The 15,200-nt window shown below is 47.1% G+C and overlaps 1 protein-coding gene across 9 annotated transcripts in view; it reads right to left on the bottom strand.

The window, feature by feature from the left end:
- Positions 1-15,200, bottom strand: part of ARNTL (aryl hydrocarbon receptor nuclear translocator-like) — a 75,449-nt gene that overhangs the window by 27,901 nt on the left and 32,348 nt on the right. For 3 of the 9 annotated variants that reach the window (XM_014528600.1, XM_014528608.1, XM_014528605.1), the window contains exons 2-9: positions 10,663-10,787; positions 7,698-7,816; positions 6,757-6,903; positions 6,086-6,106; positions 4,380-4,418; positions 4,063-4,104; positions 2,426-2,583; positions 633-712 (exon numbers count right to left, since the gene is read on the bottom strand). In XM_014528600.1, coding sequence (XP_014384086.1) covers positions 633-712; positions 2,426-2,583; positions 4,063-4,104; positions 4,380-4,418; positions 6,086-6,106; positions 6,757-6,896 — 480 coding nt within the window. In that variant the 5' untranslated portion in view covers positions 6,897-6,903; positions 7,698-7,816; positions 10,663-10,787. Of the gene's footprint in view, positions 1-632; positions 713-2,425; positions 2,584-4,062; positions 4,105-4,379; positions 4,419-6,085; positions 6,107-6,756; positions 6,904-7,697; positions 7,817-7,893; positions 8,017-10,662; positions 10,788-11,193; positions 11,374-15,200 lie in introns of all 9 variants that reach the window. The other 6 variants (XM_014528606.1, XM_014528607.1, XM_014528602.1 and 3 more) reach the window with 5 other exon arrangements.

The following is a 15,200-nucleotide window of genomic DNA, read 5'->3' as shown; positions in this document are numbered from 1 at the left end:
AATTCTGCGGAAGGCCGCGTTCCCATGGTGCTGCCTCAACTGCCTCTCGCAGAGACCGAGGAGATGAACGAGGAGCTCCAGTCAAGCAGGCGCGCAGACCCAATTCTGCGGAAGGCCGCGTTCCCATGGTGCCGCCTCAACTGCCTCTCGCAGAGACCGAGGAGCTCCAGTCAAGCAGGCGCAGCATCACCTCCTCCACTTATTTTCCTCGCTGGATCATGGAGTCTTTTGAAGTTTTGCTATTTGGAAGGGATTCTGGTGTAAAGATTTTGGTGGATGCTTTTGTGCTAGTGGTTAAGTGAGAATCAGAGAAATTCTCAATTGTTCAGTGTCAGTCCCTTTCTAAAATCTTCATGCAGGAATGTGCTTCTTAGCTACCACCTATTTTTAACAAAGTCCTGCCTCTTCTGATTTAAAACTACAGTAGCACAGACCTTCCATTTTTGCTAAGCAAGGGCAGAAGGGAGGAGGGAGGGCTCAGAAGGAATGTGAGGCCTGTCCAAGCAAGAAGATAAAGAGGAAGTGGCCTAGGAACAGTTCAGGGTTCAGACATCAAATTCCCACATGCTGGGACTTAACCCTGAAATCTGTAAAAACAAGAGTGTGTAAAACAGCCCATAATTGCCACATACCCTGAGGATGAGGTGTTTCAATTCATCATCTGACAGAAAAGTTGGTTTGTAGTTTGCTTCTGTGTATGGATTGGTGGCACCTTAGTGGGGAAAGAGAGAAAGAGTTGGCACATTTTATACTCAGATAATGTCTCATTTTACTTCACTGCCTCGAACCTACCACCAGGGATTTAAATTTGACCGTCTTTTTCCTTAACTGAGATAAGGCAAGACCTGGTTTTGAACAGAACCCTGTAATACCAAAGAGAATTCCACTGAAAAGAGAACACTGTTGCCCACAGGAGACTGAACGAGCGTGCTTTTGTCACCACGGGGAAAACCAAGAGCTAACAGAAGGAAGTTACAAATCTGCTTCTAGGAGAGAAGGCAGCTCTAGAAGCAAACTGGCTGAGGCCCCTGGGACGGTTCCCTCCTCCCAAGACGCGTATTCAATGGGCTGTCTAGCAGCCCCTCAAATCACCACTCGACACGCGTGGGAAGTCATTCGGTCTGCCAGGCGAGTAAATATATTATAGAGGGCATTTAGTGTGAGCTCCCCTTCACTGCTGGTGAGCTAAATGAGCTTGGCACCCCAGAGAAATGCATCACTTCAGTAAATGCAACTCTAGGTCCCGGGACTGAAATGGAGTAAGACTTGTGTTTAAAAGGCTGTCAGTTGGGCGTCTTTCAGAAGAACAATAACTTAACAGAGAAAAATGCCAGCAGTAAATGACTTGGAATCTGCAGAATGATGAGTGGAAGAGTGAAGAAATAAAATGAAACAGGTCCATAACAATTCAAAGTACCAAGGGGAAGGAGGCAAACAGGACGTGTCTGTGACCTCCATGTCAACCAACAAGCACGGATTATTGATCCACACCCGCTTCTGTGATAACTGGAGTTTGCACTCTTCTAATTTAATAGAAACTGGCTGATAGTAGTTTAGTCTCTACCATCTCAGCTAGTACAAATTTTTAAATGCCATTCTCCAAGCACAGGATACAATTATATTTTTGAATAACGATCAAAAGTCAGACAAAACCGGCTACGTCTTATTTTTGGTGGCTTTGTAGAAATAAAAAGATGTAGTTCTTTTGCCACACGGCTTAGAGATCTGACTGAGCGCCCACTTTCCAATTGCCTCAAATAGCCCAAGACTAGCTATGGAAAATTCCAAGAACAGCATTCACTAAAAGGCTGATAATGTTTCAGATTTCTCCTGTGGTTTGGATAAGTCACTTCCACAGTTCTGCCTCGTTTTCTCAACCTCACCACACTCAGAGAAGAAGGAAAATACTGCCTCTCCCATAAAGGGTCTGGCTAGTTTGGGAAAATTCCAGGAAGATGACTATGTCAGTGTTCATTTCTAGCAATAAAAAAAAAAACACGCAGCAAGAATCATGAACCAGTAACTCTTCAAAGGAACCATGATGGATTTTCCTCTTAAACATGAGACTGACTTTTCTGGGTCACTCAGTGCACTTAGATTTCTGATGTTTGTCATGTATGCATAGGGTCTGACTACATGCACACATATGGGGCATCAGTGGTGCCCTCTCTGATATGTGCATAGTCTGACCACACACAAAGACATGCTCACAGCCTCTACCCATCTGGGATAAAAGGCTGTGGAACTGCATCTTGATACTCACTTCACTGGGCATCGTGTCTACTGCTGAAAATTACAGGCATATTACTCAAGGCGACACATTTGCAAGTCATAAACATTTGCCGTAGGGACGTAGGAACATTCTAGGCAAGGGTGGTACATTTGTGGACAAGGGCGTAAAGGACAATAAAACCTGGGGTCTCACCTCGTAGTGTTTTCATGTGCTGAACAGCCATCCTTAGCACAGTAAGTTTATCTAATTTCCTGGACATCGCGTTGCATGTGGGTACCAAGGAAGCCAATTCGTCAATAAAGCTGTTCATTTTATCCCGACGCCTCTTTTCAATTTGACTGTGAGCTTCCCTGAACAATAACATGAATAACGAATTCTATAAAATGTAACCCAGCATTAAGGAAACAAAGACAAAAATAAGATATAACTGTTTTCAATAATCATCTGGCAAGGCAAATTCAGAATTTGCAGACTGCTTCAAACTGGACTTTTTAATTAAAGTCACTAAAAACGTGGCCTCTCTGCCAGGTCAGGATTAGTTTTTTTAAACGCTTATCTCATCCTTCCTTAGAATTAAGAAATATTTTTTAAAAACTGTCTTTTCAGAGTAAACTGTATTGTTAATTTCTCATTTCTTTTCCTCTCAGCCTCTATAAATTTGGATTTGAAGATGGAGGCAGATGAAAAAAGGAGGGTGGTCAAGTTTTTAAAGAGCAAAACATCCAGAACTGCCATCAAATCAGCAGGGGCCCGTGGTCCCAGGTGAGCCGTCTCCGAGGGCTGGAAGGAGCCTGCTGTGTGGCTCGCCAGACTCGCTGGGTGAGTTGCCAGGTAATTAATGCTGCCATCCTTGGATCAAATATGACCCCACATAGATACAGCAGATGCTACATCTGTCCCCAGAACTTCCTCCAAAGAACATCACACTCCTCCCTCCCAGGAGCTGCTGCCCCTGCACACTCTCTGACTGGTTTGCACCTGCCATTTGTGATAGCTCCCTAAAGAGGTGCATCCACGGTGGAAATGTAGTTCCCTGCTGCCCTGGCCAGGTAGCTCAGTTGGTTAGAGCATTGTCTTGATACGCCAAGGTTGCAGGTTTGATCCCTGGTCAGGGCACATACAAGAATCAACCAATGAATGCATAAATAAGTGGAACAACCAAGTAATGTTTCTCTCTCCCCCTTCCTCCCTCTAAAACCAATGAAAATTAAAAATAAAATTTTTTTAAAAAGAAAAAATGTCGTTCCCTGCTGCTGCCATAGCAACAGAACCATGAGAGCTCCTGCCAAGGCGGGTCTGCCAGAGAAAAGTGAGAAATCTCGGGTTAGTCAAATTCTGCATCCCTCAGTTCTGTCGTGACGGCCTCAGAGCAGGAGGGTTGAGGATCACATGGACAGGGATAAGCAAGTGTGGTTGGTGGCAGGAGGCACCATGGTAGAGCACCTATTCCACGGAGCAGGGCATCCCCCGTCCTGCCTTCAGGAGCAGTTTTCAGGGCAACAAGGGCCCCTTTCGGAGGCGAGGGGCAGCCCAGGAGCTGCATCACTGTGCCCGGTCTCCTCCAGGGCCCTGCAGGCAGGAAGGAGTAACCTGCCAAAGACTAGGGGGAAACCTTAGCCTTGATTTATTTTCTGCTCCCTCCAAAGTCCTTCGGGTTACCCATGCTTAGACAGGAAAGAGTGAAGGCCAGCACAGCCTGCAGAGAGGGAGGGCAGGAGGCCACGGACATGACCGTGTCGAAGGAACCGCTAGACCGGGACCAGATGCACAGAGCCTCCTCGGCGGCCCCCAGGAGACCAGCAGTGAGACAGAATGAGGCCCCTTCTTACCTGGCATTTTTTATCCTTCCTTGGTGCTCTGCGAATTCTAACCTGGAAAAAAAAGCAAAAGATGAAAACATAAACCAATGTCTTCTTCCCTTTTTAATTAATTCTCTATTTAATCCTTGTCATCTCCACAACACACAATGTTGATTGTCAGCCAAACTGGGGGCTGGGGGAAGACAATCTTGAGCCCACAGGCTCATAGCCTCCTTGTTTATCCCCCATCCAGGACATGGTGGAACCTGCACCAACTAATAGAATTTGCGATTATGCAAGGAAATGACTACAAGGACGCTGAAGTTAAATGACTGGGCTCACGGTACCTTCCATGGGGGTCATCTTTGTCTGTGTCCATGCTTTCCCTGAAAAACAGACAAACAAGCAAAAAAACACAAAACAGAACGTGACTATTAAAGACATACACAATACCTTCTAATCATAATGCCTATGGCTCTCATTTATCCAGAAACCAAACAATTAGAAAGGTCAAATAGCATAGTACTGCTTATGGATACGTAATAAACATATATAAATAAAAACAACTTGAAACTATATAAAACTCGGACTGGTTTTCCAGATTATCAGATGAAATTTATATATAATCTCAACAGAGTTTTCATGTTAACATATTTTACCACATTGTGTGAAAATTGGGAATAGGTTGCACTTATGGAAACTGTTAGTTCATCAGCATATCTAAGTAACTACAATACCTACAATAACTCATTCTGGATGAATGGGGCTTATTCATTTGCAAAACATATCAAGCATCAGATATCTGTGCATACATACAGACTGGATTGTGTGGGGGACTGAAGTGAGGAGGGGAATCAGAGCACCAACAAAAAAGTGCTGAGCAGAGCCCCGAGGTGCCTTTCAGAGGCACTGCTGCCCAGTGTTCTGGTTCTCAGCATGTGGGGAACCCCAAGGAATGGGACAGAGGAGGGACTGGGGCAGAGGCTGTGGGACCCTATTTGGCTGCAGAGGTGCTGGGGTCCCAGCATGAACCTGCCTCCCTTCAATAGACTCCAGAAATCCAAGTTTCATGGCATCTTGTGTTTCAGTAGAAAATCGACTAGAATTCTCAGAGAAAGGAGCTCAAGGTCCCCAGGGTCGGCTCACAGCCTAATTCAGCTCCTAAATTTATCGGGCAGGCACTGACTCCCCCCTGGGCATCTCCCCTTTCTCCTTATCCCATAGAAAGGAGGAAATGCACCCTCCACACAAGGTATTTCTAGGGCAAAAATGACTTTTTCAGGAGCACTGAGTCATGGCATCCTGGAGCAGTGGTTCCTGGCAGCGCCCCGGGTGTCCTCGCAGACAGTGTCTCTAGCTGGTCCCGAGTCTGGAGGAAATCACATAGCCACACAGGCAAACGGAAACTTCCATCCCCTTTGTCTGGGCTTGTGTCTGCTTACTGAGGCCAGAGTGACCATCTCAGGGAAGAGGAGCTCTGCCTGGAAGGTGTGACGTTAGTACAACAAAATGATAGGGAAAGGGATTATGGTTGCTCCATTAACAGAGTCTCCATGAATTCAAAAGACTTGCAAACTAGGGTCCCTGAGGGAAACCTGACGGTGACAAGGTTAGAAACCATAGATAACAGAGATCTTAGAACGTGTCAACGGTCCATAGAAAACATCTCCTGGTCTCTCTATTGGGGAATTACTGCCAAAAAGAACACCCTTCTGGTCTTCACTCCCATCCCTGGGCATTTGCTCTGAATCATCTGGGATAACTTACATATTAACCATAGCACCTCCTAGTGGGCATCTGACCTCCAGCCACTATGCTCCCCAAGTCTGACCTGTGAACTTCAGCATAACGGACATCTGCTGTAGTGGGGACTCCTCCTTGGAGATTTTCCCTCATTAAACAAAAGCAAACCTTTTAAATGGCCATTTGGGTAAGATTCCACACAGGCCTCAACAAAACAAACGTGCCTTTGACTGTTCTCTATACACTGCCTTATGCCCTAGTGTTTGTGCAGAGATAGAAGAGTTGACTGTAAGTGTGAAAGTTTACTTACTCAAAAGAAAAGTCATCAAGTCTAAAAAAAAAAACACACAAAAAATACTATTTAATATAACAGGTACATACTCGTTTCAATGATGTTTAAGGGCAATATCAATGTTCCTATGCTGTTTTTGGAGATGACCACTACTTACTTGTTCTGCAAATACAGGGTGTTCCCAAAAATGTATACACACACTTTGAATAATTATAAAGGCAATGCTTGTTAAAATACATTTCATTTTCAAGATCGAGCTATTCAAGTGTATATACATGTATTAATCAACTCATGTCTTCCTCAGGGAGGGGCCCTCAGGCAAAGCTCTCTCTGAAACCGCTGAGGTTACACCCACGGACTCAGTCACTTGCTCAAAGGAGCAAAGGAAGGTAAAGGCGGGGTCAAGGCAGGAACTTGGCTTTAAGGCTCTTCTTTCCCCCTGATATGGACAGTCTGGGAGGGGGCTGATGCCTCAGCAGTGCTGGTGCTAGAGGTCCCCCCCACCCCTCCCCACTTGCTTCTGGGGCAAGGTAAAAGAAAACAACTGTGTGGCCTCCTGGATTGCATCTTTCACTCCCATCCCTTTCCCCAAAGGGGGTCCCTCTTCCAGGAGGAGCAGCCCCCGGATGCTCCATGCCCATGAACTGCCACTGTGTTCGGCCAGAAGAGGACTAGTCTGAGGGCCTTACTGGTAGTCGGTGGAGCTGCCTTTCCGCTTGCGGGTGCAATCCACGCCACTGGTGCCCAGGGAGCTGGAGAGGAGGTCCGTGGCGCCCGGGGACATGAAATCACTGATTGTTGAAGAAATGTCCATCCTCTGGTCCGCCATTGGGAGTCTGGAATTGGGACAAGGAGGCACAGAGGCGAGTTTATTTCCACGGGCTCTTCTAAATGCTGGAGGGCCAAGGTGGTGCTGGGCAGCGACAGGTGCCTGTTTGCAGCACCCACACCTCTCACCCAGCCCCTGGAACAGGCGCTTGGCAGGAAGGGAAGAGCAGCGTGCCTACTTAGCGCTAGTACAGGTGATTTCGGCTCACTGTGTGTTTTCCTGATGAAAAACCCGGAGGACCCAGGTGAGGGCGTGGAAGAACTAAACCAGAGCCCAGGGCTCCAGGAGCTATGGCCCATGCTTCCCCCCCAGGGGACCAAGTGTCCCAGATGTTGTGTGGGAGTCCTAACTTCATTTTCTTCCAACCTAGAAATCAAATCAATGAAATAGATGATTTACTTGTTATCTTTGTATTTTTGTTACAATTTTTGTAAATGTCATAGGAAAGTAGACAATATACTTCCCCAGACTATACGGGAGGGGGGAGAGGGGAGTAAAAGTAAGTTTACAGTTGTTCGTAGGAAAAATAATATAATAATTAATAAATAACAATACAAGAATAAACTCTGTTTCGTGTATTCACAACTACAAACCTACTTTTGCCCAGTTTGGTCCCTCTCTCAGCAGCCCAGGCAAAGTCTGTCCTATCTTCCCTGACTGTCCTTTCATACCCAGCATCCCCTGCAAGAAAAACCTTGCATAATGAAATGAAGACACTATAAAAAATTTGCAAAACATTTTGAGAATTCATATTTTAAAAGCACAAAGTGAGCTGGCCCAAAGGAAGAGGCTGACAGGTACCTTACAAGGAACTCCAGCTCCAAACCAGGTTGAAGAGGGCTGTGTGCTGCCCGCAGTCAGGGCCGGGCTGCCCAGGATGAGACTGGGGCTCACTCCTCTCTGGGCCCGAGCTTCCTCATCTGCAAAGCAATGGCTAAGTGTGAGCGCTTCTTTTCACTGTTACTATCAGGCTCACAGATTCAGCAACCAGGCCCACCTGGTCAGGTTTGCGCCACCTTTTCACTTTCACAAGCACTGCTGGAGTGAACACCTTGGTGTGTATCCTGTATCTCCATGCACTTGCGCTATCATCTCTTAGGATAAATTTCTGAAAGTAGGACTGACAGAGCAAAAGGGGACACACATTGTACGCTTGGTACACACTGAAATACTGTGCTCCGGAGAACTCCAGTAATTTATATCCTCAACAAGAGCTCCTGTCAATCTGAAGGTAAGTACAGACCTCATTGTGTTTACTTGTATTTTTAAATGACTACAGTTGGTGCTCCTATGTTAGAGGCATCTCACTGTTTTCCTTTGTGTCTACTCATGGCCCATTTTCCAGTAAGTTGTTTTCAGTATCTACAGGCCTCCAGACCATGTTCACCTGGGCATGATGGGAGAAAAGCTTCCAGTCCACCTCCTCTCACCCAGAGGCCCAGTGCTGCCACGATCTGGACTCTCTGCTCCATTTGTTCACCCACTCTGCTATTGAGGATGTCATACTTTCTCTTTGCTCCTCAAACCCCTAACATCTCTCAGATCCTCATTCCTAGGTGATAACTTTGCTTTCTACTTCGCTGAGAAAATAGCCCACGCAGACGCTGCTGGTTAGGACCCCACACCCAGCGAGTGCCGAGTTTATCCTCTCTCACGACTCAGGACACTCACCCAGAAGTCTCTCCCTGCCCACAGCCCTGTATCACCCACTTTCCCGTCTCCTGGGTCATTCTCATGAGGATAAAAGCACATTGCAACAGCTCTCGTACTGGAGGAAAAGAAACCTTTGAACTTCATTCCCCTCCAGTTACTGCCCCATTTCTGTTTCCAATTCCTTTCCTCCTAATCTATAAACCAGAGGTCCTCAAACTTTTTAAACAGAGGGCCAGTTCACTGTCCCTCAGACATTCCACACATGCACACTGCGGGCCCGGGACAAGTCGGCTGCTAAGCAGGACAGGCAACGGCGGCAAAAACACCCGGGGGGCCGGATAAATGTTTTCAGCGGGCCGCATGTGGCCCGTGGGCCGTAGTTTGAGGACGCCTGCTATAAACCAACTCCAATCAGGCTTTTGTCCCCATCATTCCAATAATACAGCCTCCACTGTCATGAGTGACCTCCTCACTGCTAAGTCCAATGGCCCATGTTCCATTCGCTCCCTATTTGACCCAACAGTGACATCTGATAGTTCTGACTTCTCCCTCCTCATAGTCTCCTGGTTTCAGAGATGCCACTTTCTCACAATTTTCCTTCTACGTCAGTGGCCACTCCATTTTGGTCTCTTTAGCTAGTTCTTCCTCATCTCCCTCCCCTCTAAGTGAGGGTCCCATGGTGTCCTTGCACCTCCCTCTCTGTCTATACTCCTTCCCTAGGAGATCTGTTTAGTTTCATTGCTTCAAATACTAGCTATGCTAGGACAACTCCCAAATTAACATATCCAGCCCAGACCTCTCTGAATTCCAAGCTTGTATAACCATCTCCCTCTGAATGTACAATAACATCCTTGAACTAAAACATCCACAACCAAGCCCCTGGCTCTCCCCAAGCCAAGCCTTTCAGTCATGCCGATGTCAGCAAGCAGTATTTCAATCCTTCTGGTTCCTCAGCCCCCAAACCTGAAAGTCATTCTGACTCCTCTCTTTCTTTCACAACCTGCACCCAATCTATCACAAATCCTATTAGCTCAATGTTAAAAAAAAAATCCAAAATTTAGCCACTTCTCCATTTTTACCTTTACATTTCTACTCAAATATCACTTTATCAATGATGCTTCCTTGAATATCCATGTAATACAACCCCCTGCCAATCCTCCCTGACTACCCCTACCCTGCTTTATTTTTTTCTATAGCCCTTATCAAAATTTGGCCTACAGTAATCAACTTCTTTATTTCTTCTCCATTAGACTATCAGCATGAGAAAAGCAGGGATTTTGTGTGGTTTACTGCTTGCACCCTTAGTACCTGGACCACAGGAAGCACTCAATAAATGGATGTTGAATGAATTTATTTGTATATTAGAAATATATTCTTTGTTCATCATAGATGTTATAAATACTTACCCCCCTTTTTGCCTTTCAACTTTGTTTATGGTATTTATATAATGAAAAATGACATTTTTAAAAAAAGCCTTTTCTTACCCCCCAAATCATAAGGATATTCTCTTTGCCAATATTTTTTTATAATTTTACTTTATTTAGTTCTTCAATCCATTTGGAAATGATTTTTGGTACACTAAGAAATTCCCAACCTTATTTCCCTTCAATGGATAGTTAACCAACACCATTACTAATCTACACATCCTGTTGCCAGTCATTTGAAATGCCATCTTTATTGATTCATTGCCTATCTCTGGACTTTTTAATCTGTTCCTCTGATCTAGTTATTTCCATTCTAGTACTACACTATTTATTATTGTGGCTTCATAATACATTTTACTACCTGGTAGAATAAATCCTTTCCCTCATTCTTATTCATTTCCTGGCTATTCTGATTTATTCTTTGAGAAGCATTTTATAATCATTTAATCACTGTTATATTACTACTGACATTAAGAGAAGTGGGTCAGGAATGAGAACAGAGCCCTGCCGTCAGGGTCCTGGTGGCCCTTCGGGCTGTGTGTTGGGCATGAGTGCCACCTCCAGCCCACCTCTCTTTGCATGAGGCAGAATATTTGAAGTTTCACCACTTCCTGAAGGAAAAACTACCATGGAAGCTGCCAATAAGCCAGTGGGAGAGGGGGATGGTAGGAAATATGACGACTTATTACCTGAAGTTAGAGTTCTTCAACCTCCGATCCACCGTGGGGGAGAAAGGAGCCACTGGACTTGGTCACCTCAGGGCGATTTTCATGTTTTGCAGTTTCCTTTCAGGCAGTCAACTTCTCTCAGAAACCTGCAGCGGGGCCCACCGGAAAAGAAAACCCAGACAGACTCTGGGGTAAATATGTTTTAAAATCTCATATTAGGTAAGGGAGATGGGGGAGCTAGCTCAGAACTCCTCGTCGCAGGGAGTAACTGGGCTGCGCACAATCCCTCCTTCAGCGGCCTGTTAGACTAACTACAGACACCTGAGGGGGTCACGTGTTGGTGGTTTAGTTTAACAAGAAATATGTTAGCAGATGTTTTCTGTTAAAAACAATGGCTTTTAAATTACTAAACACGGGTTTGGGGACATGGCCTTAAGAAAGATAATTATATTTTTCACTTCTCATACTGGGCCAAGCAATAATAACACTCAAGCAGTAATTGAGTACTTTGCATTGAGCCCTGTTCTTACTGCATTGTATAGATTAACTCACTTAAAACTGAAGGATAATTCTATGAGGCAGATACTATTGTTTTCTTCATTTTACCGAGGAGAAGGCTGGGACAGAGAGGTGAAGGAACGAGGCAAGTTCACACAGCTGGGGTGGAGGGGCGCCAGAAGCCACCCTCACTGCTAATGTTGTCACTCAACACCCCCAGGTGAAGTCAGTTACCTAAATGCAGACAAGGAACAAGGGGAAACAAGTCTTGAGAAAACACTGAGCCAACACAAAACGCCAGCAGAGCCAATACTTAAAGCATTTTAGCTTACTCCCAGAAGGTTTAAGAAAATGTCCGTGAACCTCAAGTACGTCTGTGCACACACAAAGCTAAGGGAGAAATCCGCTGGGAAAAGGCACCTGCTCATGTGAACGTGGGCACTGCCCTGCCCATCTCCTCCTGGCAGGACAGAGGGGTCTCCTCTCTGCCCTGTGTTCCCTGCATCTGGGAGGAGGTGGCTGGAAAGGAAGACGAGAGGTGCAGCCACCCTCTGCCTCCTGCCCCGTTCTGCCCTGAGATGACAAAACTTTGGTTTTAGGTGGGGCTTTACTGACCTCGCTGAAGCAAGAGTTCTGGCGTTTCGCATTCCACTGGCTAATTCTTGCCATCTGTGGACTATCTATCTTTGTCTTGATCATTACAGAGGCCTTCAGATGAATATCCAGGAATAGAACTGATTTGTCCTCTTAATTTATGCCCCTTTGCAGTCTGACTCAGAAACCTTCACCGTCTGACTGAGACCCATGTGCAAACAACCTGACCGGAGCTCTGGACTTCTAGTTCCTGAGCCACAGGTGACACAGCAGCAGGAAATGGACGCAAAGTCCCCAGGAAGTGCTGCTGGAGGCAGGCTCACCGTGGGACTCCATCTAAGTCCCATTCCCCGCCAGGTCACACACTATCCTCCCACCCCTCAAATGAGTATCCCAAGATCCATCCTGGGCATCCTTTCCCTCCTTCCCACACTCCACAACCCCCAGTGAGCCCTCCGCTGGATGGGTTCAGCCACTTCCCTTGTCCCCTGGTTGCCTCCAACCAGGCAGCTCTCCTCTCAGCCCCCTCCTCACTGTGGCCAGAGACAAGATACCCCCTGCTCAAAATACTTCAGCAGTTTCTGCTCTGCTCCACGCCTTCCAGATAAAACCTTGAACTCCCTAGCAGGAAATGCCAGGCCTCCACCATGGCTTGCTTGCCCTCCAGCCCAACCCTCCATATCGGCTGCCAAAAGCTCGAGGCCCCTGAGATACTTAAGTTCCCAGCCTCAGCTGTGCCCACAGTGTCCTGCAGGTGTGGCTCCCTTTAGCCACTCCATGACCTGGTGAGCTCCTGCTTCCCTTCCCAGTGCCCTCAGGTGTCACCTCCTGTTCGCTCTCCAATGTTGCCCCTACCCTTCCCGACACACCCTGTGGCCTCTATCTAGCTCTGCCCCCTCCCCACTGTGATCTTATTGTTAGGTGTCTCCCAGTACCACCCCTCACTCCCCACCCCCCGAAACATAGATGAAGGTTCTAGGTACCAAAAGCCATGTGAAATTTCTTATTCTGATAAATGTTTCCAATGCTCAAATTTACTTTATAGAAATAACAAATGGTAACATGGATTTTGGCACTATATTTTGCAAAACAAAGGCCTTTTGGCCTTTCTTATATGTTTGGACAAAGTAAGGAAACTAAATCAGCTGTGATACTTAACAATTATTTTTGGAAAACTGTCTTCTCTCTGAGAAAGTATTCTTAGAGGTAAGACAATAAACGATACAACAAAAGATAGACCACACCCTCTTTCTGTGCTACCTACTTTAAAAAGAGTCTTGACTCAAGGGAGGGGGCTCCAGTGGACAGAGGTACTGTGAGAGGGGCCCTTGCTAGGGGGGCAGGGCCAGCTCTGGTGCTGCCAACCAAGTGGCACATGGCAAGAATGCTTTGGGGAGAGCCTGCCCTGGAGTCAGGGCCACATGTGTGCCCACTTCTGAGTTAGAGAATCCAGAGGTGGGGGAGGCTCACTGGCCAGCCAGAAAAAGTGAGGCACAAAGGGACTTGTGCAGTGTGCCTGGGAGGAACTCAGCACCCTCTGTCCCACCGCAGTGCCTTGAGCTCCTCAGAGCACAGGGAGGAGACTCTCAGAGGCTCCACAAGGAAGTCAGGAGGCTGGAAGGAGGGGTCACAGCTCAGGCGCTCCTGCAGAGAAGCCTGCAGCTGAGAAGGATGAGGGTATCAACCACTCCAGAGGGAGACACAGATGCTCCTCTGAGCAGAGTGGGCAAGGCCCAGTGCCCCTTAAGAAACCCACACAGACTGTATACAGGAAGATGGTTCTAACTATCAGCTGCCCTCCCTGTGGGGAGCATCTGCAGGCCGCCTGGGTATCAGGCCCGGCCCTGTGACTGGACTTGACTGAAGATAAGATGGACAGGACAGCCGCCAGTTTGGAACAGAACCTTGGGCACATGTTTCTTTGTGCCAAGACCAGCGGTTTTCTGACTAGCTCATGTTCTGGGTGGACAAAAACATGAGGAAGAAATCAGCTTTGCTACTGTTAAGCCATAGAGATGCTGAGGTTGGCTATTACTAGGGTGACCAAGTCTTCTGTTTGCCTGGGACCTCCCCATTTTAGCACTAAAAATCCTGCATCCCAGGAAAACCCCTCTGTCCCAGATGAACCAGGATGGTTGGTCATCTGGTTCTTATTGCTGTATCACTCCTCCTAAGCTGCCCGACACAGGCAGGAGGAAGGAAATACAGAGCAAGATCCTGGAGCCACAGACCCAGCTGACATGGGAGGAACCAAAGGGAACTGTCTGGTTCCATCTTCACGATAACCTGCCCATTAACTGTGATCATTAACCCAATATTCCAGGGAAGGGACTGCAGATTGAAGGGTCCAAGTCATCTTCAGATGGCACAGCTGGCCAATGAGGACTGAGCCGAGGTGTGTCTGGCTTTGGTTCTAATCACCACCCTGCTGCTAGTGCTGCCTCCAAAACCACCCCTGCAACGTAACGACAAGACCCCCAACCAAGCACTCCTGGGGACGGAATGAGGGGAAATGCTAAGAGGGAGCAGTCCTGGTCCAGAAACCGAGCACATAAGCTGTCTCTGGGTTTCCTGGCGAAGAGGGCAGAGGGGGACCCCTGGGTCCTCCGCCAGGCTAGCCCACTGGAACAGGATGAGCCAGGAGGCGTATCCGCCAGGGAGGGTCTCCATGGGACCTGAGCAATGCTGTGCAGAACGGCTCTGGGGAAACATGCTTCGAGAAAGAACACAGGTCTTCCCCCTTTAAAAATGGGACCCCAGGGAAAGCCTGCCCCGCCCTCTCGCCCCCATTCCCACGTGTGGCAGCTGAATAGTTCTGTTAAGACCACTTTGTGAAGCCCCAGGATGTCACTGGAGCAATAAATGGGCACAGCTTAGGGAAAAATGGACGAGAGTGAATCAACATCTTTGATTACCTTGCTTGGTAGCTATGTGCTAATTAACCTACTTCCCCACAGCATCCCAGACACCCAGGTTTACTGAGGGGATGAACTCGGACTTGCTCAGGTCTGTTCAGATAGTGGTGGCCTTTGAGCTGAAGGGGCCCTGTCCCCTCTGCAAGTCCCCCGGACCCTGCTTACTCTGACAGCCTGTGGGGAGTTTGGTTGCCTTTGCCACAGATAGATTTAGAGAACATTCACCCAGTGAGACTAGGCACCCTGAGCCTAGAGAGCAAGCATGTCAAACTCGAGGGCTGCAGGTCGCATGCCTCGTTTATTTGGCCGGTGTTAGCCTTTGAGTTTGACATGCTTGGCCTAGAATGGTTCTCAACCTTCTGGCCCTTTAAATACAGTTCCTCATGTTGTGACCCAACCATAAAATTATTTTCGTTGCTACTTCATAACTGTAATGTTGCTACTGTTATGAATCGTAATGTAAATATCTGATATGCAGGATGGTCTTAGGCGACCCCTGTGAAAGGGTCGTTCGAACACCAAAGGGGTCGCGACCCACAGGTTGAGAACCAC

The sequence above is a fragment of the Myotis brandtii genome, unplaced genomic scaffold, assembly GCF_000412655.1.
Source record: "Myotis brandtii unplaced genomic scaffold, ASM41265v1 scaffold642, whole genome shotgun sequence".
NCBI lineage: Eukaryota > Metazoa > Chordata > Mammalia > Chiroptera > Vespertilionidae > Myotis > Myotis brandtii.
This window is presented reverse-complemented; position numbering and strand designations above follow the sequence as displayed.